Source organism: Neurospora hispaniola (assembly GCF_033458365.1).
Source record: "Neurospora hispaniola strain FGSC 10403 chromosome Unknown B0T23scaffold_3, whole genome shotgun sequence".
NCBI classification, from domain to species: domain Eukaryota; kingdom Fungi; phylum Ascomycota; class Sordariomycetes; order Sordariales; family Sordariaceae; genus Neurospora; species Neurospora hispaniola.
The window spans coordinates 2,799,134-2,816,703 of NW_026944408.1; the positions used below are offsets into that span (position 1 = coordinate 2,799,134).

Below are 17,570 nucleotides of genomic sequence, written 5' to 3' on the forward strand. Positions count from 1 at the left end.
GGTGAGCACATCAAGAAGACGGAGCCTGGTGCGGTTGAGGCCGTCTTGCTCCGTTCAGCTCCATCGGGCATAGTTGGTGATGGTTGCCGATCCCGCGCGTCTGCAACAAACGGCAGATTGCTGCAATGGGACTGTAATGTTAGGACAGCGAGGAAAAGGGGGGGCAAGTGACCAGTTAGCGGCCTCTGGAGGATAGCCGCCGGTCGGGAAGGCGGATGTCGTCGCGGCCCGGAGGTGACGCCCCCGAACACTTTTTAGGAAACGGCTGACGGCACGGCGGGAGGCTCAATCCAGGAACCTGGGTCGCTTCAGTTGCTTGGCACCGAGTGGTCACGCAAAGATCGGCAGTGTTTATTAGCAGGCCCTTGTCATTATGCCCGCCTTTCTAGAATCAAAGAAGGTAAAAGGGGGTCCTGTTTCGGGACGAACATCGAAGATTCCCAGAACAAAACTTGGATAAGGATCGAATTCGCAACCCGTCACCGACTTGGCGGCCGAAGTACTCCTTGACTTGTAACAGCCAAGAGAGATAGTGCTACACCCGTGGCAGCTGAGATAAAATGAGGAGGGGAGAGCTGGGGAAAAGAGGACAGGGCTGACTCCACTGCTGTGAGTGGAAGAGGAAGCCTTGTTGTTTTGAGAAACATGTGAAAGATGCCAAGCTAACTAAATCCACGGAATATGATACAAAAAGCATAAAAGGTGGGAAAAAAACAAAAAGTTAAAGCGACCCACACGCGACTCGAACGCGCAATCTTCAGAGCCGAAATCTGACGCCTTAGCCATTAGGCCAATGGGCCTTCGCTTTGTTGAAACTGAACCATGAAACAAATACTAAGAAGGGATAGCCTGGCAATTGTACACACAGCCATGCGGCAAACCTGGCGGGCATGCATGTATGCATGGGCTCTGCTGATCTGTTTACAACTTTTAAAAGCCCCTCCCCCTCCCCCTCCTTTGTTCCTTTTCCTTTTTCACGATGCTCTCTGAACTCAATTCTCGCTTTCCTATCTCCATACATATTAGTTGCCTTGACATCAATCAAAGGCTCATCCCGATTGCCTTGTCAACTCTGTGTAAACCCAATGCTTCGGCTCGCCACATCCCTTGTAAAACATGGAGGAAATGAGGACTGTCCTGGACGCACCATCCTTGACAATCACACGCTGTTTCAAGTCGAAAACATGACTCCCTTGTCACTCTACCAATCCCCCGCTTGCCGTCGGCACGAAGCTTATCTGGACTGCGCCTCCTCTCCGTCCTAACGCAGAGCATACCATTTTCGGGTTTGATGATTGATGGTCGGCGGCGGTCTTCTCCCAATACACAACTTTTTCCAAGTTGGACCAACGTCACCGGCCAAGCCCGCTTTGTGCCTCTGTGTAAGAAATGCATCCTACTAAGGCGCGGGTTTGAACACAGTGGTTTGCGAAAATGTTGTCTTATGCAGTCGCTTTGCTCGGCATTCTCATTGTCTTCAACAGTCCTCTCAACGATTTTTTATTTTCCAATGTGAATCCGAACCAATGTCCCGGCCAGATCCCGCAACTTCGTCGGATCCCGCTGTCCAAACTCAACCTTAAAGAGGATCTGATTGCATTGGAGGGCAACTCATCGTTGCAATGCATGCCCCACACTCCCGCGCCTGTGGTCCATGTCTACTCAAGGGAGCCATTGGTGCTCTACATCGAGAACTTCCTAAGTCTTGACGAGCGGGAGCACTTGCTGGGCATTAGGTTAGTACATATCCATCAACACCTATTGGCCTACTACTTAGACGAGAGCTCCTCTGCCAAGCATCGGTTACTAACACCCCACCCAAGTGAACCTCTCTTCGAACCCTCCACCACCACCAGCGATGGCGGCCAGACTACCCACCGCAACACCACAGTCCGTGACTCCGAAGTGGCCGTGATCCCCCGTACCGACCGCGTCCGGTGCATCGAGAACCGCGCCCGCGAGATCCAGGGCTGGAGGGAAAACGTCTTCATCGAGAGGCTGCGTACCCAGCGGTATCGCCAGGGTGGCCACTACAACCACCACTTCGACTGGAGTTCCAACCGTGGGGGTTGGGGCCGTGTCAGCAGCTTCATGGTCTGGGTCGACGACGGTGATGGCAGCCTGGTGGGTGGTGGTACCGAGTTTCCCCGCATGAAGAGGTCGAAGGATCCACGATGGTGTGCTTTTATTGAATGTCCCGGGAAAACGGCCGACAAAGGAGATGGACTGGAACAAACACCCGAATTGGGCGTGACTTTCAAAGTCATTCCCGGCAATGCTGTCTACTGGGAGAATTTCCGGTCGGATGGTACTGGCAGAGGATGGGTTGAGGCGTGGCATGCTGGCTTGCCAGTCGAGAAAGGGGTCAAGGTTGGACTGAATATTTGGAGCACGGGGTATATCGAGTAGGCAATATCATAGGGGCCATGGACTCGCACAACTATCATTGCGAGTTGACGAAAATAGACAGCACGAACGAGACAGCCCGATCACACATGAACGCGATCCTCGACGACAGCCCCGCTTGTATCCCAAGGTGATTGACGCAGGTCGCACAACCTGGCACTTGCGCTCTCGAGAGCCACCTGCCCAAGCAGTCCACCTCTCTTCAATTTTCTATTGAGAGGGAAGCTCATTGTGCAGCCCATACGTGGTATAGCGGGTCTCGCTCCGCCATGTTTCACACGCCGAAGACACGTTACCAGATGGATGTGCCATCGTCATGTTGCATCACGATACCGAAGTATCTGCGACTGTGACCAACGGTTCGTTAGCCAGCCGAAAAGACAAACAGAGCAAAAAAAGAAAAAGGAAAGTGTGGTCCGTACCGGACTCGAACCGGTATCTTCCTAAAGGCCGTGACCGAAGTGGAATTTCCACCTCAAAATGTTGCTCATCACACCAACGACCCACGGAAAAGTGAACAGGATAAAGATCTTATATAGGCGCGGGAATGTTCGGATGACGCTGGGCAGGCAGAAGGTAGAGGCCACGCGAGAGCGGCAGGCAGGCAGGCAGGCAGGCAGGCATCACTTACTCTGGACTCACTTTGAACTCTCAAGACGGCTCCCACCTTAAGATCGAACTATAGGCAGGTATTAGGCGGCCTTCCAAATCAAAACCATGAATGTGATCTAGGGCCTAGGCCTCGATACCGAGACAATCGACAGTACACTGCATTGCTGATCGCAGCTGAGCTTCTTTTAACGACTACCCATTATTTCAGTCACCAGCAGGCGATTACAAGGCTTCAAGGTTTGCCCCAAAGGGTTCCCGAAAAAAGACATGAAGAGGTTAAAAGTTTGAGGTCAAGGCATCGAATCAAGGGCTACAACCAGACCTGACATCCATAAATTCCCAAGACATTCACCTCCCACCCCCTCGATGCCAGACACAACACAACACAACATGAAGTTTTTGGACTCGAAAGAAGTGTACTACACAAAGTCACCCTGCAATGTTCGCGAAGATTGTTTAACATGTGACAGCGTCAATTAAACAGAGAAACGAGACTCACGCCCATGCAGTGACCCATCCGCATCTAGACAACCACAAATCTGTCGTGCTGCCCGCACGCACGATATTTGCTCGAAGTCAACCCTGGAGACAACGTGACATCCATGAACCGAGGTCGAACACGATGCAGTCGAAACACATTGCATCACTCAATTCATCAATCAATCATATGGAAATAAGTTTCACGACATGTTCCGTCATCAAGGCAACTAGCCGGATCCCGAAGACGAGGTACCACCCTTTTCGGTGAGAGTACATACCGTGAAGAGTGGCACGACATGTGATCGAAGATTCGAGTCCAACTCTTTCTGAGACCGGCGGTTATATAGTGATTTTTTGTGCTGAATCATCTTTCCAGGTTTTACGGCTAATTCTTCTGAGATCTGAAGTCCACAGGGAGTACGGCGTTCAACTTAACTGCAGGACTTACACAATCATCACAGAGACGGGACTAAGACAGACTATGCACACTTCATTAATCTAGCATCACTTCTAGCTAGCAATGAGACTTGGCTTAGTTTACCAATGCCAAAACTTCATGAACCCCTTCGCTTGATAGTCAGCGGAAAGCCTTAAAAGAAGGTGACGAAAATAAGTCGTAAACAACTTGAAAAGCTGAAATCGAATGGAAAACAGGATCAATGGGACAAGTATGATCACAAGGGTCAAATAACCGAAAAGAAAAGAAAAAAAATTCACCAAAGTCCAAAAGAGAATACGGAAAATACACAACCACGTAAACGTTGACCCGTTTCCACCTTGAAACCTCACCCTCCTCTTGCAACGCATCACTCAAACAGTATGCAACCATCTAAATCACTCTGACCTATCGAGTTCCTCATGGCCCCCCAGGACCAAGAGGAGGCATCGTACCGGGAAAACTTGAACCCATCAGTCCTGCTCCTGCCGGTCTCGGCCTACCCCCCTTAGCTCCAAAAGTAGCAGCAGGCGACCACGAAGACATAGAGCCACCGCGCTCGTCACTCCGCTCATGCTCAACAACCACCTCGACTTCAAACCTAGCCATGACCACCTCACTTTTATCCTTTCCATTTATGTTTTTTTCTTGATGATGATGATGATGATGATGATGATGAAAATGATCGAACAAAAATCCCAGTTGTGTATCCTTATCGAACTCAGTTATATCCACCACCTTGCTTTCCCTCCTCCATTTGCTCCTCCCTGAATCACTTTCACTTGTTGGCTCATCATCAACGGACTGATCGCTAGACGCAGCACCACATACAGGTAATATGGCTTTGATAGCACTGATCCTTACTTTGCTTTCATCTTTTCTTCCCTCTTTCCCTTGGTTCGAGGCAAAACCCTTCAGAGATAAACTGTGTCTGTCAATGGCTTCAAGAGCCACAGCTTGAATTGCGGCAACGGTAAGGCGGGGAAGAGAACACAGGATGGTGAGGCGGGAGGGGCCGTCGATTTGGGAGGCAAAGTTTATGGTTATGAGGACTGGTGGGGTGGTAGAGGTAGGCTTGTTCTTGTTGCTGTCGCCACAGGAGGAGCATGGGATTGTGATGGAGTTCTGGTTGGCGGTGGGGTTGGGGGAAGAAAAGGTGGAGATGGAAGGGGCAGAAGGGGAAGAGGAGATGGTGCTAGATGCCCCTTGGAAAAGGCGGGATGTAACAGACGGTAAATTTGGAGAAGCATTGGGTGTTATGGTGGTTGTTGCCGAGGAAGAGGAAGAGGTAGAGGAAGAGGCGGGTACATGAATGGAAGTAGGAAGTGGTGGTGGTGGTGGTGGAGGAGGAATGATTCCAGCTGTGGTATATGCCCTCGATCTCTGGACGTGCCAGGGTGCTGAACCGTAGACATGATTGACAACTCGAGACATTGGTGGAAAGGGAGGCGGCGGTGGTGGTGGCGGCGGTATATGATATTGGGACTGCTCTGGCTTTAACGAATGACCATTGGGTTTGGGATTACTTCCAGGTACAGCATCACCAATTGCTGACAAAGCCGGCGGTACTGGCTGGGTAGCCGTAGTAGCAGGAAGTGATTGTGACAGCAATTGCACATGCTGAATACTACCAGGTCTGAAGTACTGGTCCGTCGGCCTCATCGCTTGTCCATGACAACTCCTATTCTGAGACTGGAAATTGTTGAGCTGCTGAAATGACCAGCATGGTTCTTTTCCAGATCCCGCACTAGCAAAGCCATCGGGAAGCAGGGGCGGCGGTGGCGGAGGAGGAGGATGATAAGGAGGAGATGCGTGGCTCACTCCATTCCCAATTCCACCAGTCAACCCCATATTCCGAAGAGGCCACCCTGGCGGTGGAGGCGGCAGAGGAGGGAAATCAACACCAGACGCGCCGTTCATACGGTTATGATATGGCATGTTATGCCGCTTAACAGGAGGTTTTGATGGTCCGAGGACAGATTGACTGGTGTATGTAGGACCTGAGTTGACACAAACATTTGAGCGTCGGCTAGATGACGAGCTTCTTCCGCCCGAGCGTACTCGCCTGGAGTCACATTTAGAACCAGAGGTTGACAAACTTGCTCGGCATCGTCCGCGAGACCGAGAACGGGAACGGGATTGGGAACGAGAGTAGCTATTTTCACGAGAAGTTGAGGCGGAACGCCATCGGAGGCTTCTTCCACGTCGCCTAGGTCTTCTGGTTTCTTTTTTGTGAGTTTCGCAGCAAGGCAAGGTACATGAAGTAGACCTGGAGATGACCGATTCAGCATCGTGCCCTTGGTTATCGTCAAACCCATGCTCTGAGTCAACGGAGCCATGAGCCTCCTTGTCGGCTTTGGTTTCCCTGGTTCTGGGAACGATCGAGTACCCGCTGGTCTGGATGTAGTTCTGTACGGATTCTGCCGACTTGACCATCAATGAGTGAAGAACCCAGTAGATAGTCGGTCCCGTTTCGACCAGGAGAGGGCCCCTGAAGTTCTCCTTGGACTGCAGCACCACGGCTCTGAATTGGCCTTGTTTTTTGGCGACCACGAGAGATAACTCGGTGTCTGGGCTGCTGAAGAATCTACAGTTCTCTAGAGTAAGGTCAGTACATTGTGTTCCTGTTAGATACATGTGACGGTGGAAGGCCCTAAGGATCAGTATTGAGTGAGAATAGTAAGTAGCATTGCAATGTGAACCAGCTGAGTAGAACGACTCACTCAAGATCAAGCCTTCCAAGCCAGGGACAGGAAATGGATCCGTAACGGGTGCCATCGTGGGATCACTAGTGTGACCAGTGATACTAGGAGTCGCAACTATCTTCAGTTCAGTCGACGACACTAGCATTCCGAAAAGGGTGTTATGAAGCCTGTGCTAGGATACGCTAGAGTAGACATGGTAGATTTGTGAGTGTTTTGTCGTGGAGGAACAACAACATACTTATAGCAGAGTGTCTGTTGTAAGCTGGGTCTCTGGTTTGAGTGTCACAAGGAGAGAAGTGACTGAGTGATCAAAATTCAAGCAAGAGTCTCGAAAAAATGGATTAGGACTTGACACGGCAGATCGTACACACAATTGGTCTTGATAAAAGTGAGGCTACAATTCATGGGTATGCATGCTTGCCGTCACAATATCGCCAACACAGCCGCCTTGCACGACGAGAATCATGGGTTAGCTTTAACAACCACAGAAAGCATAAACAAAACATTAATCACCTTCTGATCAAGGAGTAACCTATAAGCGTGATAGTGGATAGTATACGTATCAGTAACGGGGCGCTTGAGTGAGGCCAAGGTGTGGTAACAAGCTCGTTGGAGCTCGAGGCTGTCGAGATACCGAAACGAGCACAGGCAGGGAGCCTCGAGCTAATAAAGCCGGGGAGCGTAATTTGGAAAGGCACATACCGAAGTTGGGGTATGCCGTTGAGCTTTTGCTTGACTTTCGAGTGCTTGTTATCTGTCGGACGTCGTACGCCGCAGTCGCTCGTGTAGTCGCTCGTGTGAACCTGACCGGTAACTGGGGCTGGTGAGGTGGTGAGAATGACCGGTTTTGGTTGTGCAGGATTCGGAACTGTGTTCGTGAGGAGCCTCGAAACTGGGTATGGGTTGTTGTTGATTGATTACATGCGGGATATGCATAGCTCTCTTCTACTTACAGCCAACAAAAGCCACGAACATGGGTCGGGAGACACAACAGAGATGTTGACATGCCCCTTGACGATACACAAGTTGTTGTCTGGCTTGTTTAACGTTGACCAGATCAGACGATCCAGGACCTCGGGAGATGCATGGCTTGACTACCTGGAGCCATCCTTGCCGCCCTGAAGTTTGTTCCTACAATTCCATGAAATGAAGGTAAAACATGGGATAAGCGATGAAATGACGATAACATTCGACTGCAACCCATGTTGAACGCAAGACGAATATGGATGACACAGCAGATGAGGCGTAAGAGCGTAGGCAATTAACCGCTAGGTGGTCGAACCTCCGATCGAGATGACGGGGAATCAGCAGCCAACATTCAAACCCGGAATGCTGTGGTTGGATACACGACCCAAGGCTTGTTGATGGTACACCAAGTAAGGCAGACCTCATGCCACGAGGAAGAAGTTAGCCCGATCGCTAAACCATCATCTACTGACTTTTAGAAAGTTCACACTTGTGACAATCTTAACCGAAATACGCTTAAGCACACCAAGGACAGAGTTTTATTTATATTATTTTTGAATAATATTTTTGGGAAAAGGAAGAACTTTATTTGACGTTGTCATAGAAGTTTCATCCAAACAACCCCCCCCCCCCCCCTTACCATCCTATCTAACTGTCCAAACAAGAACCTGCCGAAGAAATGAACTCATTCAATACTCAACTTTTCAAGACGCGACTTCACTGCCTCTACGAGGGCAGTTTCACGATCCAGCAAGCTCATGACTTGCGCAACCTTTTGCTTTCGAATCTCCGACGGAATCTTCATCACGGGCATCGGCGAGGCGGTACCGTCAACGCTATCCGTGCTCTGAAGCTGCTGAGCTTGCTCAAACAAGGCGTCCCTAAGACTTTGGACCTCCTCGAAGCGCTTGAGTGACTTCCCGGCAGTGGAGATAGATGCAGAGGTGGTATCTTCTTCTTCTTCCTCGTCGCCCAAGATACTACCTGCCAAATTGCGGACCTCCTCTGCCCAAGCCTTTTCCTTGTCGCTCAACTCCCGAGTCGAAACCTGACCCAAACGCTTGCGCAGGTTCTCTACCCTGCGAGCGAGGTTCTCTTGTCTGACCTTCATTACATCTATCCTGTTTCTGACCAGCATTTCTTCGGAAATATTTTGTTCCTTGGTGCTCCTGCTCTCTCCTTCTCCAGAAATGGTCTCGATCCGCTGGTTGACCTCATAAACCTTGGTGATTTGCTCCTTTAGCTCGTATGTCAGTGCCTCGCACTTCCTGAAGAGCTCCGCAACGGCATTGTTGAGCTCGAACACCTCGGAACTGACAAGACGATGACCTTCCGTAAAGATTTCCAGGGTGGCAACCGACAACCGGACCTCCTGCTGCATAAGCGGGCGCTTCCTGCTAGTTCTCAGAGCATCCACCCACGGAGGCAAGGTGCTGGGCCGGCTCAGTACTTCGGAAGGATGGAACAGCGGCCGTGGTTCCCAAACTGTGAGAGGTTCAGGCGTTTCTCCATGTTCGGTCGACATGGGAGTCTCCTGACGATCCGACATCAACTCGCTCTCAGGGGTATCAAAGAACATAATGACCGGATCATTGTGAGTAGCGGACAAAACGAAGTGGCCCAGATCGGAGCTCTTGAATGCCGTAGCCGCAGCAAGGACATTCTGGGCGTGCTGGGGTGTGTAGATGCGATCGACCTCGGCACGCTGTCCCTTGACCATGAGGTCAAACCGGAAGTCAGCCCCCGCCTCAGAGTCGCTCTGGAGCTCGCTCTCTAGGAGGGAAACCCATGGAGCCAATGAGACATAGGTGATGCCAGCAGCATGTGTGACGTAGAACGCATAGCGGGTGGTAACATCCTCACTGAACACCGGCCAACTGTCAGGCGTCATCTCGGCTGGCTTGAGCGTGTCAAAAGTGTGGAACACGAGCAGAGACGGAATGGCTTGATCAGGGAAAGCTCGGGTCGAGGCGTTCCGCGGAGGCAGCCATTGAGCCTCCACTCCATCGATATCGAGACAGACCTTGACCTGTCCGCTGGTCGACAACAGGCAAATGACAGACACTGAGAGACTATCTTTATCGTCATCATCCGCATAAAGCTCAAAGTCTTCGCCCATCATAAGGTCGGCAGTGTTGCGTTTAGCGCCGATGACGAAAATGTCCTTCAGCTCAACCTCGTCGTCCTGTTCATCTTGGGGAGCAACGGCCAACTCGAAGGGACCCTGCAGTCGAGGAATGCTTCCCGGTCGAGAAGGGCGCGAATACACCTCAGTGACTTCTCCATAGGGGCCATCGAGGAGTTTGGGCTCCTGGTTGTCGAGATCGGCCATCCACTCTAGCTGTTGCTTAGCGAGGAGCTTCTCCTCCCGAGTAGCCTCCGGATCAGTCTCGAGGGTCTCAATCTTTTGGGCAACAGAGACGGAAAGCGAGGGGATGAGAGTCGGAGGAGGCGACCAGCGTCGCGGCAAGAGGGGGCACAGAGCGTAAACATCTCCCTCAGCCATGGCCACCCACAAAGTCATTGGCGCCCAGCCGTTCGAGTTGCGCGAGGCAAAGCAGGCCGAAGCGACCTTCATGTCGAAGTCATCGGGCGAGAAGGCTTTGTTGGTCGATGTCGAAGCACCGAAATCCTGGTCCAATGAAGTGCCGTCGGCCAGCTTCTTGAGGTCGACCTCGAGGGTCGGGGTGTCGAAGGACCACCGATCAATAGTGGAGAGCTCCCATTCGCGAACCACAGCGTCTTCAGTCACGGTTACGAGACAGCTGCCATTGACGCCCAGAGGGTGCCACAGTGCGCTAACAACAGCAGACTTGGAGGTGACGTGAGTGGTAGGACCGACGGTCCAGAACTTGGGCTTGAAGGGGGCCGTCTCTCCAGAGGTGAGGTGGGACGTGTCGGGCAGCATACAGACATGGACTGTGTGAGAGGTCAGGACGGCCAACTGGTCCTTGTTAGGGGAGATGACCAGCTGCCGGATCTCGCTGGCGACAGGGGTCTTGATGACCTAGAAGAGGAAAACCATGTCAGTACCCAATGTGGCCATGTTGGATGCGCCGTATGCGCCGAGTCTCGGGAATTTGTAGCCACATACCCTGTAGCCTGGTCCCTGGGGAAGACGGCTTGTCTCCTCATCGTAGACCTCGAAGGAGCTATCGGAGCCATCTCCGTTGAGGTGGCTTGCGGAGCCGGTCCGTGACTGCTGGGCCTCCCAGGCGTCTTTGAGATCGGCAAGATCTCCCCATCTGATTTCCCTTCCTCTGGCAACAAAGACCTCGTTTCCTCGGTGTGCGATGGTGCGATTGGGTCCCTGACTGGCGTTCCTGGAGGAAGCTATGGAAGCGGGGAGCCGGTTGGTTTCCTCGGCCTGCTCAAAGAGCTTATGGCCGGGGTTTGGCTCCTGGAGCCAGGGCGCCGAGAAGCTCCGGATTTTGGGCATCCCGACTGTGCTTGGTGGTTTGTGCTAAGGGCTGTCTGTTGTCGCTATACTATCCAACTCAAGCCTGATGAATCCTACAGATGACGGTGGTTCGTGTTGCGCAATGAAAACCGAAGTTGGTGTCTGGCTAGGCAGAAATAGCAGCTAGTGTTGAGGTCCTACTATGTACTAGCATGCACGGGCCGGTTTTGTCGTCGTGCTGCACTTCGCTTTCTCTGCTGAAGTAATGTATGTAGGTGGGTAGGTAATTGACTATGTAGGTAGGCAGGCGCACTATGGTCGAGGTACGTGTGTATTGATGTACCGGTACTATTCATGTGATGGCGGTTCTCGGTTTTTGAAGATGAAAAAAAAGGTGATCAAGAGCAAGTAGAACAGAAGCCAAGGGAGGGAAGAGAAGGAGAGATTGGGATCCCTTTTTGAAGTGGCAGGCCCCTCGATCGATGGGAGAAAAGCCAGGAAAGCGAAGTTTGCTAGTGGTCTCGGTTGGCTGGTCAGGATGGTAACAACAAGGTTTGACTAGCGTGTACCATAGTGCTATGGATGGATGCCCGTGGATGGGTGAGTGCTGGATGCCGCTATTGTCCAGTCCGAGCCAGTGCTGTAAATGAGGCGTCCAGGGCGTCACTAGAGGCGTCCGCTTCCGTGCCTATGCCGTATATTTTCCGCTGCTTGCCTTGATCGATCGTGTTAGCTTCACTTTAGCGCGTTTCCACTCCTTCCACAGCCCTTTAGTCCGTTTCAACTGTCCGCCGGTGTTCAGTCCAGACCGTGCTCGCCGCCTCGTCTCACACCATCGGTCATTGATCAACAGGAGACAGGCAGGCAGCCCGGGATGAGAGGGGATGGAATGGCCGAATGGAGGTCTTAACGGAGACCTAGCTGTATACATACTATAAATGGTAAGCCCGAGGTAGGTACAGTCGTGCTGTGACGCGCCTGTAAATTGGGTGCCAGATTGCGGTCCAATCGGCTGGCAATTGTTGTTGGATCAACGACCAAGCGCCTCCACCAAGTCCTCTGCCCTTGCTTCCATCTCTCTGCCCTTGCCTGCCGTCGTCATATTTGCGGGCACCTCGTAAGATAGGGTACCTGACCCACCACCAACGGCTTCCGTCGCCCGTTACAGTGCCAAGACTACCTGGATTGCCATGCAGTGATGTCCGATGCACTGTGACACTGTGCGCCAACAGTGAGGACAGCAAGTAACTGAACTGAACGAAGCCTGCTGCTGTCGCGGTCCTCGGGCACACCAGTCGCGCTCAGAAAGCTGCGCCTGTACTTCCACTTTAGCGGGCAACCCAAGTTAGGTCCAATTCCATTGGCATCATCTCCATCGACGTCTCAGAACTCCAAACCATTGAACTTCCACTTGGGCTGACAGCTTTTGATTTCCTTCTTCTTCGCAGTTGCAGGGCACCTTTCACCCAAGAGCAGATTGGATCCATCTTCACTAGGTAACCATGTTGAACACTCGCCAAAGGAGCACCGTAGAGCGCCTTGACAGGCCAAGTGCATACTTTTTCAACAAGGTGAGTGCTCCTGACGGCATTTCCATGCCCAAACATTGCCAATCTCTCCTGTCCATAATTAGCACCCCGTCAACCGCTGACCCATCCACTCAACCACAGAATAGGCGCAACAGACGTCACGACCGGGACCACCGCGATGGAGAAAATGAAGACAGTAACATGCATCCCGAAGCGTTCGATGACCCGTTGAAGGATGCGACCACTCTCTACGTCGGCAATCTGCAAGTTTGCCCCACGCTGCCAGTCCTTAATTAAAAAAATCAAAAAAATCAAAAGAAACAAGAACTAACCGAACGTACCTCGGCAGTTCCTTCTACACTACCGAAGAACAGGTTTACGAACTCTTTAGCAAATGCGGCGAGATCAAGCGCTTGGTCATGGGCCTCGATCGCTTACAAAAGACACCGTGCGGTTTCTGCTTCGTCGAATACTACACCCATCAGGACGCTCTCGATTGCATGAAGTACATTGGCGGCACCAAGTTGGACGAGCGCATCATCCGAACTGATCTCGACCCAGGCTTCGAGGAAGGGCGACAGTACGGCCGTGGAAAGTCGGGCGGCCAAGTTCGTGATGAGTACCGTGAGGACTACGACGAGGGCCGCGGTGGTCTTGGCCGGCAAATCCAGGCCGAGAGAATGAGGGAGCATGACCACAAGCGCTACGACGATAACGACGAACAGTACGGCCGCTTGCGCTAGAGTAATCATTGCATGGGAGTTACGTGGGACAATGAGGGAGTGCATCATGATTCAGTGCACAGATATTCAACCAGTCGTCATGACAAATCGACACAAAATATGCAAGCCGGCTCTGAAATTACGGATTTTGTTCATTCAGGGCAAGTGGAGGCGGAACAGAGAAGCGTGAAAGACAAATACCCCCTTGGAAGACATGATATTCGTTGTTGTATTGGTATCTTGCTATGGTGTTTCGGGAAATTATTGATTTCCCATCCATTCGGTATGGCTCCACACATTCTTCTGTGATGCTCGCCTGGCCGTGTTTGCGCTGCTCTCTGCAGTGGTATCTCAACATGGAGCGAGCAGGAGTGTCCATGATGGACAGGACCTCAAGTCAGTCAGTCTCCTTGCGAGACGAGACAGGAGGCCTCCTCTTCTTTGCCCCAAGCAAACGGTCCTGTTACCGGTATCTCCAATGTCACCCATGCCATTTCGCTGTGTAATGTTACAAGTGATATACATGCTTGCACGATATCGTCCATCGTCCGGGTCGAAGGTCTTAGTAACCGGGAGGGTTGACTCTCTGGGACACACGGGTCCACTTGGGAAGCTCTGGAAAAGGAATGCCGCATTAGCCTTGGTCTTTGACTGCTGTGAAGTGATGCACAATGGTAGTCCGTACTGTGGATGCCCTTGCGGTACCTCTTCTCCTTGCGGTCGAAGATGGTGTACTTGTCCTTGGGCAGCATCTCGGCCTCGGTGGGCATCTCAGCCCTCCAGCGTTCCACCGCCTTGACGGTCTCACCCTTCTTGGCAAGAGCGTTCTCAATGGTGGCAACGACGTTGTCAACGGCCCTCAGTCTGCGGCGCTGCCTGAGCTTCTGGAACTTGGACATGCGCCATGGGATCTTCCTGTTTGCCGCGACATGATTAGCATTTCTGGTAGAACCTTTGGCGCAACTGCAACATAGGGTAGTCGCTTACCAAAGAAGACCCCCGGAGAGGGGGTTGGTGAATCTGAAAGCCCCAAACATTGTGGTGGTGGTGGATGTTTGGGGGGAGAGCTGCAACCGGTTCGCTTCGTCAGGATGGGTCCCGAAGGTATCGCGGGAATCGGCGCGGGCGGGCGGTCGTCGTCCAAACAGCAGGCCCGTCCAAAAAAATCGCGGGTCCGTTCGCCAACCCCAACCCCGAAGAGACACAGACTGGAGAGCGGATGCCAAGACCCAGTCTCAAAAAGTAGGCCTGGATTCTCCCCTGCAAGGTCCACTGTTCAGCCTCGTGGAGTCCCCATCTTTTTTGTGAAATTCCCCGGTTCCGTCTTTTCCATTGCCTGCTCCCACGGAACAGCCCACCCCGCTGTCCGCGCACTGTCCGCGGCAGATGGACACACGGGTGCACCTGCAGCATTAGCGCCGTCCGTCACCGAAGGAACCTCCAGCTCCAACAACCACGCCCGCCCGCCGAACCGGCTGCTGTACCTACGATTCCCAGCAATCAACTGGAACAGAAGACAGACCACCCCAATTCCGGGCCACTGAACATATCACGACCGAATCAACAACGAATAGCGCTGGTCGCAAACACATCTCCGACGACAGACACGCACGATACGAGACACAAGAATAGACAAAAGCGAGGGCCGATTGAACGATAGACCCCCAACCCACCACGACCAGACAGGGGAGCTTGCGGAGCATCACATCAGGGCATCAAGGAACTACCGGCAAGACGACCACGACACCCGGACGACAACAATCATGAGCTACTACTTCGCCATCATTGGCACCCAAGATAACCCGCTCTTCGAGTATGAATTTGGCACCAGCAAACAAGGCGGCGACGGCATGGCTCGCTTCACGGAACAAGCGCGACAGCTCAACCAATTCATCATCCACAGCAGTCTGGACATTGTCGAAGAAGTCCAATGGACCAACGGGCAGATGTATGTCTCTCTTTCCCCTCCTCCCCCCCCTTCCCCCTTCTATTTCCTAGCTCCCTTACTAACCCCCCATTCCCTCAATCCAGGTACCTCAAACTAGTCGACCGCTTCTTCACCTCGTACATCTCCTGCTTCCTAACCGCCTCCAACATCAAATTCCTCCTATTGCACCAACCCCCCTCCTCCTCGTCCTCCTCTGCCCTCCCCCACCCTTCTTCCTCCGCCTCCTCTTCGACCCCCTCTCTAGTTTCGTCCTCCCACCACCCTCCATCATCAACCTCTGTAATCCCTTCTCTGTCTACGCTCACTGGTGGCTCCAACTCTTCCACCAGCACCCTGACCGGGGGCACCAGCCGGACCTCGACCTCGATAGCAGCCAACCCCACCTCCCCACAAACCGAAGAAGCGATACGGAATTTCTTTGCCGAGGTGTATGAGAATTACGTGAAAGCCATCATGAGCCCGTTTTACAGGACGAACATGGAGATTCGGAGCCCGGTTTTTCGGGCGAGGGTGGCGGCTGCGGGGAGAAAGTATTTGTAGGACAGATACGAGGGTAGCAAGGGAGGTGGGGTGACAGCTGGGAGGGTGGTAAGGTGGGAGAGTAGTAGTTGGGGGAGGGTGAAGGGAAAGGACGGTGGTGATGCTCAAATTGTTAAGAGCAGGGAGCGGCTTGGGTCGTTAGGGCAGACAAGATTGGAGGCGGTGGTCCCGAGTGGATAGGGGATCGGGGGGTCAGATGTTCCTGGAGAGGGAGATGTAGGGAACCAACATAAGGGACAGGGATGGATGTGGGATGGGCGACTCTGAGAGTGGCCGACTGTAGCCTGGTGATGTGGATGCCGTGGGATATCATCAAGGAGATGGAAATCGATGATCGATGTGATGACGGGACGAGAGACAAGAAAGGATGTGGTACGATACTCGTAATGTTTTATACCCCTTGGATTAGCTGGAAGGGTCGAAGGCATTTCAGTTGATGCATGCAGATAGAGACGGGATGGCGAGCAGTATCGTGTAGCCAGAAAAGACCAAGGCTCCGTGTGCCTGGTTTAGTCAAATGGTACACAGCACACTCCGCACCGACGCATTACACATCACCGACATTGTGGTATTGTTCCAAAACTGAGGAGACACGCTGCAGAGGACGCTGGATTATCATGTAAAGTAATCGATGATGACTAGCCTATTACGTGCCCATCACACATCTTCCTTCTCTGATTTGGGGACAGCTGGAATTGGAAAAATGGAGAGAAGAGATGCGCAACGCACTGTGACAACAAATCTTCCCATCCATCATCCATCTCGCTTTGTATGTTTCTCATCATATCAAAGATGTAGTCGACCCTTTGCCTTTGCCACGACTAACACAACGCCTCCTGCCAAAACCAGCCGTCAAAAGCGGTAGTACCCGTGTGCCCCAAAGAACGCCATTCCCTTGTGCGGTTGTATCAAAACTGGAATCGCAACACACAAAAATTCGCCCAAAGATTCATGCCAATGTTGTAGTAATCAATCGCTCGTTTGTTGTTCTCCCTATCGTCGTGCACGTCCCCTAACCAGAAGTATAAAGCTTCGTGATCACATTTAACCACCGAAACCATAGAGGGTACGGCCCTGGCGCTTGAGGGCGTAGACAACGTCGAGGGAGGTGACGGTCTTGCGCTTGGCGTGCTCGGTGTAAGTGACGGCGTCACGGATGACACCCTCGAGGAAGGTCTTGAGAACACCACGGGTCTCCTCGTAGATCACTATTGGTGAATGGGTTAGCTGATTCTTGACTGGTGGAAGGATTGGGAGGGGAAAGGTAACATACTAGCAGAAATACGCTTGACACCACCACGACGGGCGAGACGGCGGATAGCGGGCTTGGTGATACCCTGAATGTTGTCCCTAAGAATCTTGCGATGACGCTTAGCACCACCCTTGCCGAGGCCCTTGCCACCCTTTCCGCCTATAAAGTCATCATGTCAGCTTTGTCTGAATGAAAAGTGGAAAGTTAATGTCGACGACGCTGAGGTCTGATGCAAGCTGGTGGTTGTTGACAATGCGTCGGTGATGTGGTTGAAGTGGTGTGCTGCAAGTGAGGTGACGTGACGCGTTAAGGAGCTATGCCCCCCATGCATCGCTACCACATTCCCCACGTACACGCTCGACCGCCAAAAAGGTATCGCGAACTCTTGGGCAAGCAACCGCGCAGCCATGCATCGACGACAGCGACGTCGACAAGTAGGAACAAGACAAATGATTAAGTATTACTTACGTCCGGTCATGTTGATTAGTTGATGGGGTTGTGTATTGATTTAGATAATCCGTGACGCGATGCACAGATTGATGGAGTACTGTTTGTGGATAAAAGCAGACACCAA

At 52.2% G+C, this 17,570-nt stretch overlaps 7 protein-coding genes and 1 non-coding gene across 8 annotated transcripts; 3 read left to right on the forward strand and 5 right to left on the reverse strand.

The window, feature by feature from the left end:
• Positions 1 to 727: 727 nt before the first annotated feature.
• On the reverse strand, positions 728 to 800 carry B0T23DRAFT_t148. The gene has a single exon. It is a non-coding gene; the product is annotated as a tRNA-Arg (tRNA).
• A 634-nt stretch (positions 801 to 1,434) lies between these two features.
• B0T23DRAFT_440362 (uncharacterized protein) lies at positions 1,435 to 2,584 on the forward strand (the record flags this gene model as incomplete). The annotated part of the gene is made up of 2 exons (XM_062840725.1): positions 1,435 to 1,736; positions 1,824 to 2,584. The coding sequence occupies 2 exons, from the start codon at positions 1,435 to 1,437 to the stop codon at positions 2,407 to 2,409; spliced, it is 888 nt and encodes a 295-aa protein (XP_062694236.1). The 3' UTR covers positions 2,410 to 2,584.
• Positions 2,585 to 4,354: 1,770 nt separating this feature from the next.
• B0T23DRAFT_440367 (uncharacterized protein) lies at positions 4,355 to 7,833 on the reverse strand (the record flags this gene model as incomplete). The annotated part of the gene is made up of 6 exons (XM_062840726.1): positions 7,593 to 7,833; positions 7,342 to 7,531; positions 7,011 to 7,033; positions 6,658 to 6,753; positions 6,193 to 6,531; positions 4,355 to 5,934 (listed from the first exon to the last, which is right to left on the reverse strand). Exons 1-6 carry the CDS (start codon positions 7,612 to 7,614, stop codon positions 4,355 to 4,357), a joined length of 2,250 nt encoding a protein of 749 aa, XP_062694237.1. The 5' UTR covers positions 7,615 to 7,833.
• Positions 7,834 to 8,290: 457 nt separating this feature from the next.
• B0T23DRAFT_394889 (uncharacterized protein) lies at positions 8,291 to 11,044 on the reverse strand (the record flags this gene model as incomplete). Its single annotated transcript, XM_062838155.1, has 2 exons — positions 8,291 to 10,612; positions 10,700 to 11,044. 2 exons carry the CDS (start codon positions 11,042 to 11,044, stop codon positions 8,291 to 8,293), a joined length of 2,667 nt encoding a protein of 888 aa, XP_062694238.1.
• A 1,244-nt stretch (positions 11,045 to 12,288) lies between these two features.
• On the forward strand, positions 12,289 to 13,467 carry B0T23DRAFT_118300 (uncharacterized protein). Its single transcript, XM_062831995.1, has 3 exons — positions 12,289 to 12,576; positions 12,676 to 12,797; positions 12,884 to 13,467. Exons 1-3 carry the CDS (start codon positions 12,508 to 12,510, stop codon positions 13,275 to 13,277), a joined length of 585 nt encoding a protein of 194 aa, XP_062694239.1. The 5' UTR covers positions 12,289 to 12,507; the 3' UTR covers positions 13,278 to 13,467.
• A 62-nt stretch (positions 13,468 to 13,529) lies between these two features.
• On the reverse strand, positions 13,530 to 14,551 carry B0T23DRAFT_118293 (mitochondrial 54S ribosomal protein YmL31). Its single transcript, XM_062831994.1, has 3 exons — positions 14,244 to 14,551; positions 13,942 to 14,171; positions 13,530 to 13,871 (listed from the first exon to the last, which is right to left on the reverse strand). Exons 1-3 carry the CDS (start codon positions 14,291 to 14,293, stop codon positions 13,819 to 13,821), a joined length of 333 nt encoding a protein of 110 aa, XP_062694240.1. The 5' UTR covers positions 14,294 to 14,551; the 3' UTR covers positions 13,530 to 13,818.
• A 295-nt stretch (positions 14,552 to 14,846) lies between these two features.
• On the forward strand, positions 14,847 to 15,800 carry B0T23DRAFT_118367 (Sedlin). The gene is made up of 2 exons (XM_062831997.1): positions 14,847 to 15,204; positions 15,288 to 15,800. The coding sequence occupies exons 1-2, from the start codon at positions 15,020 to 15,022 to the stop codon at positions 15,742 to 15,744; spliced, it is 642 nt and encodes a 213-aa protein (XP_062694241.1). The 5' UTR covers positions 14,847 to 15,019; the 3' UTR covers positions 15,745 to 15,800.
• Positions 15,801 to 16,788: 988 nt separating this feature from the next.
• B0T23DRAFT_427772 (histone-fold-containing protein) lies at positions 16,789 to 17,474 on the reverse strand (the record flags this gene model as incomplete). Its single annotated transcript, XM_062840091.1, has 3 exons — positions 16,789 to 16,952; positions 17,018 to 17,155; positions 17,465 to 17,474. The coding sequence occupies 3 exons, from the start codon at positions 17,472 to 17,474 to the stop codon at positions 16,789 to 16,791; spliced, it is 312 nt and encodes a 103-aa protein (XP_062694242.1).
• Positions 17,475 to 17,570: the final 96 nt, after the last annotated feature.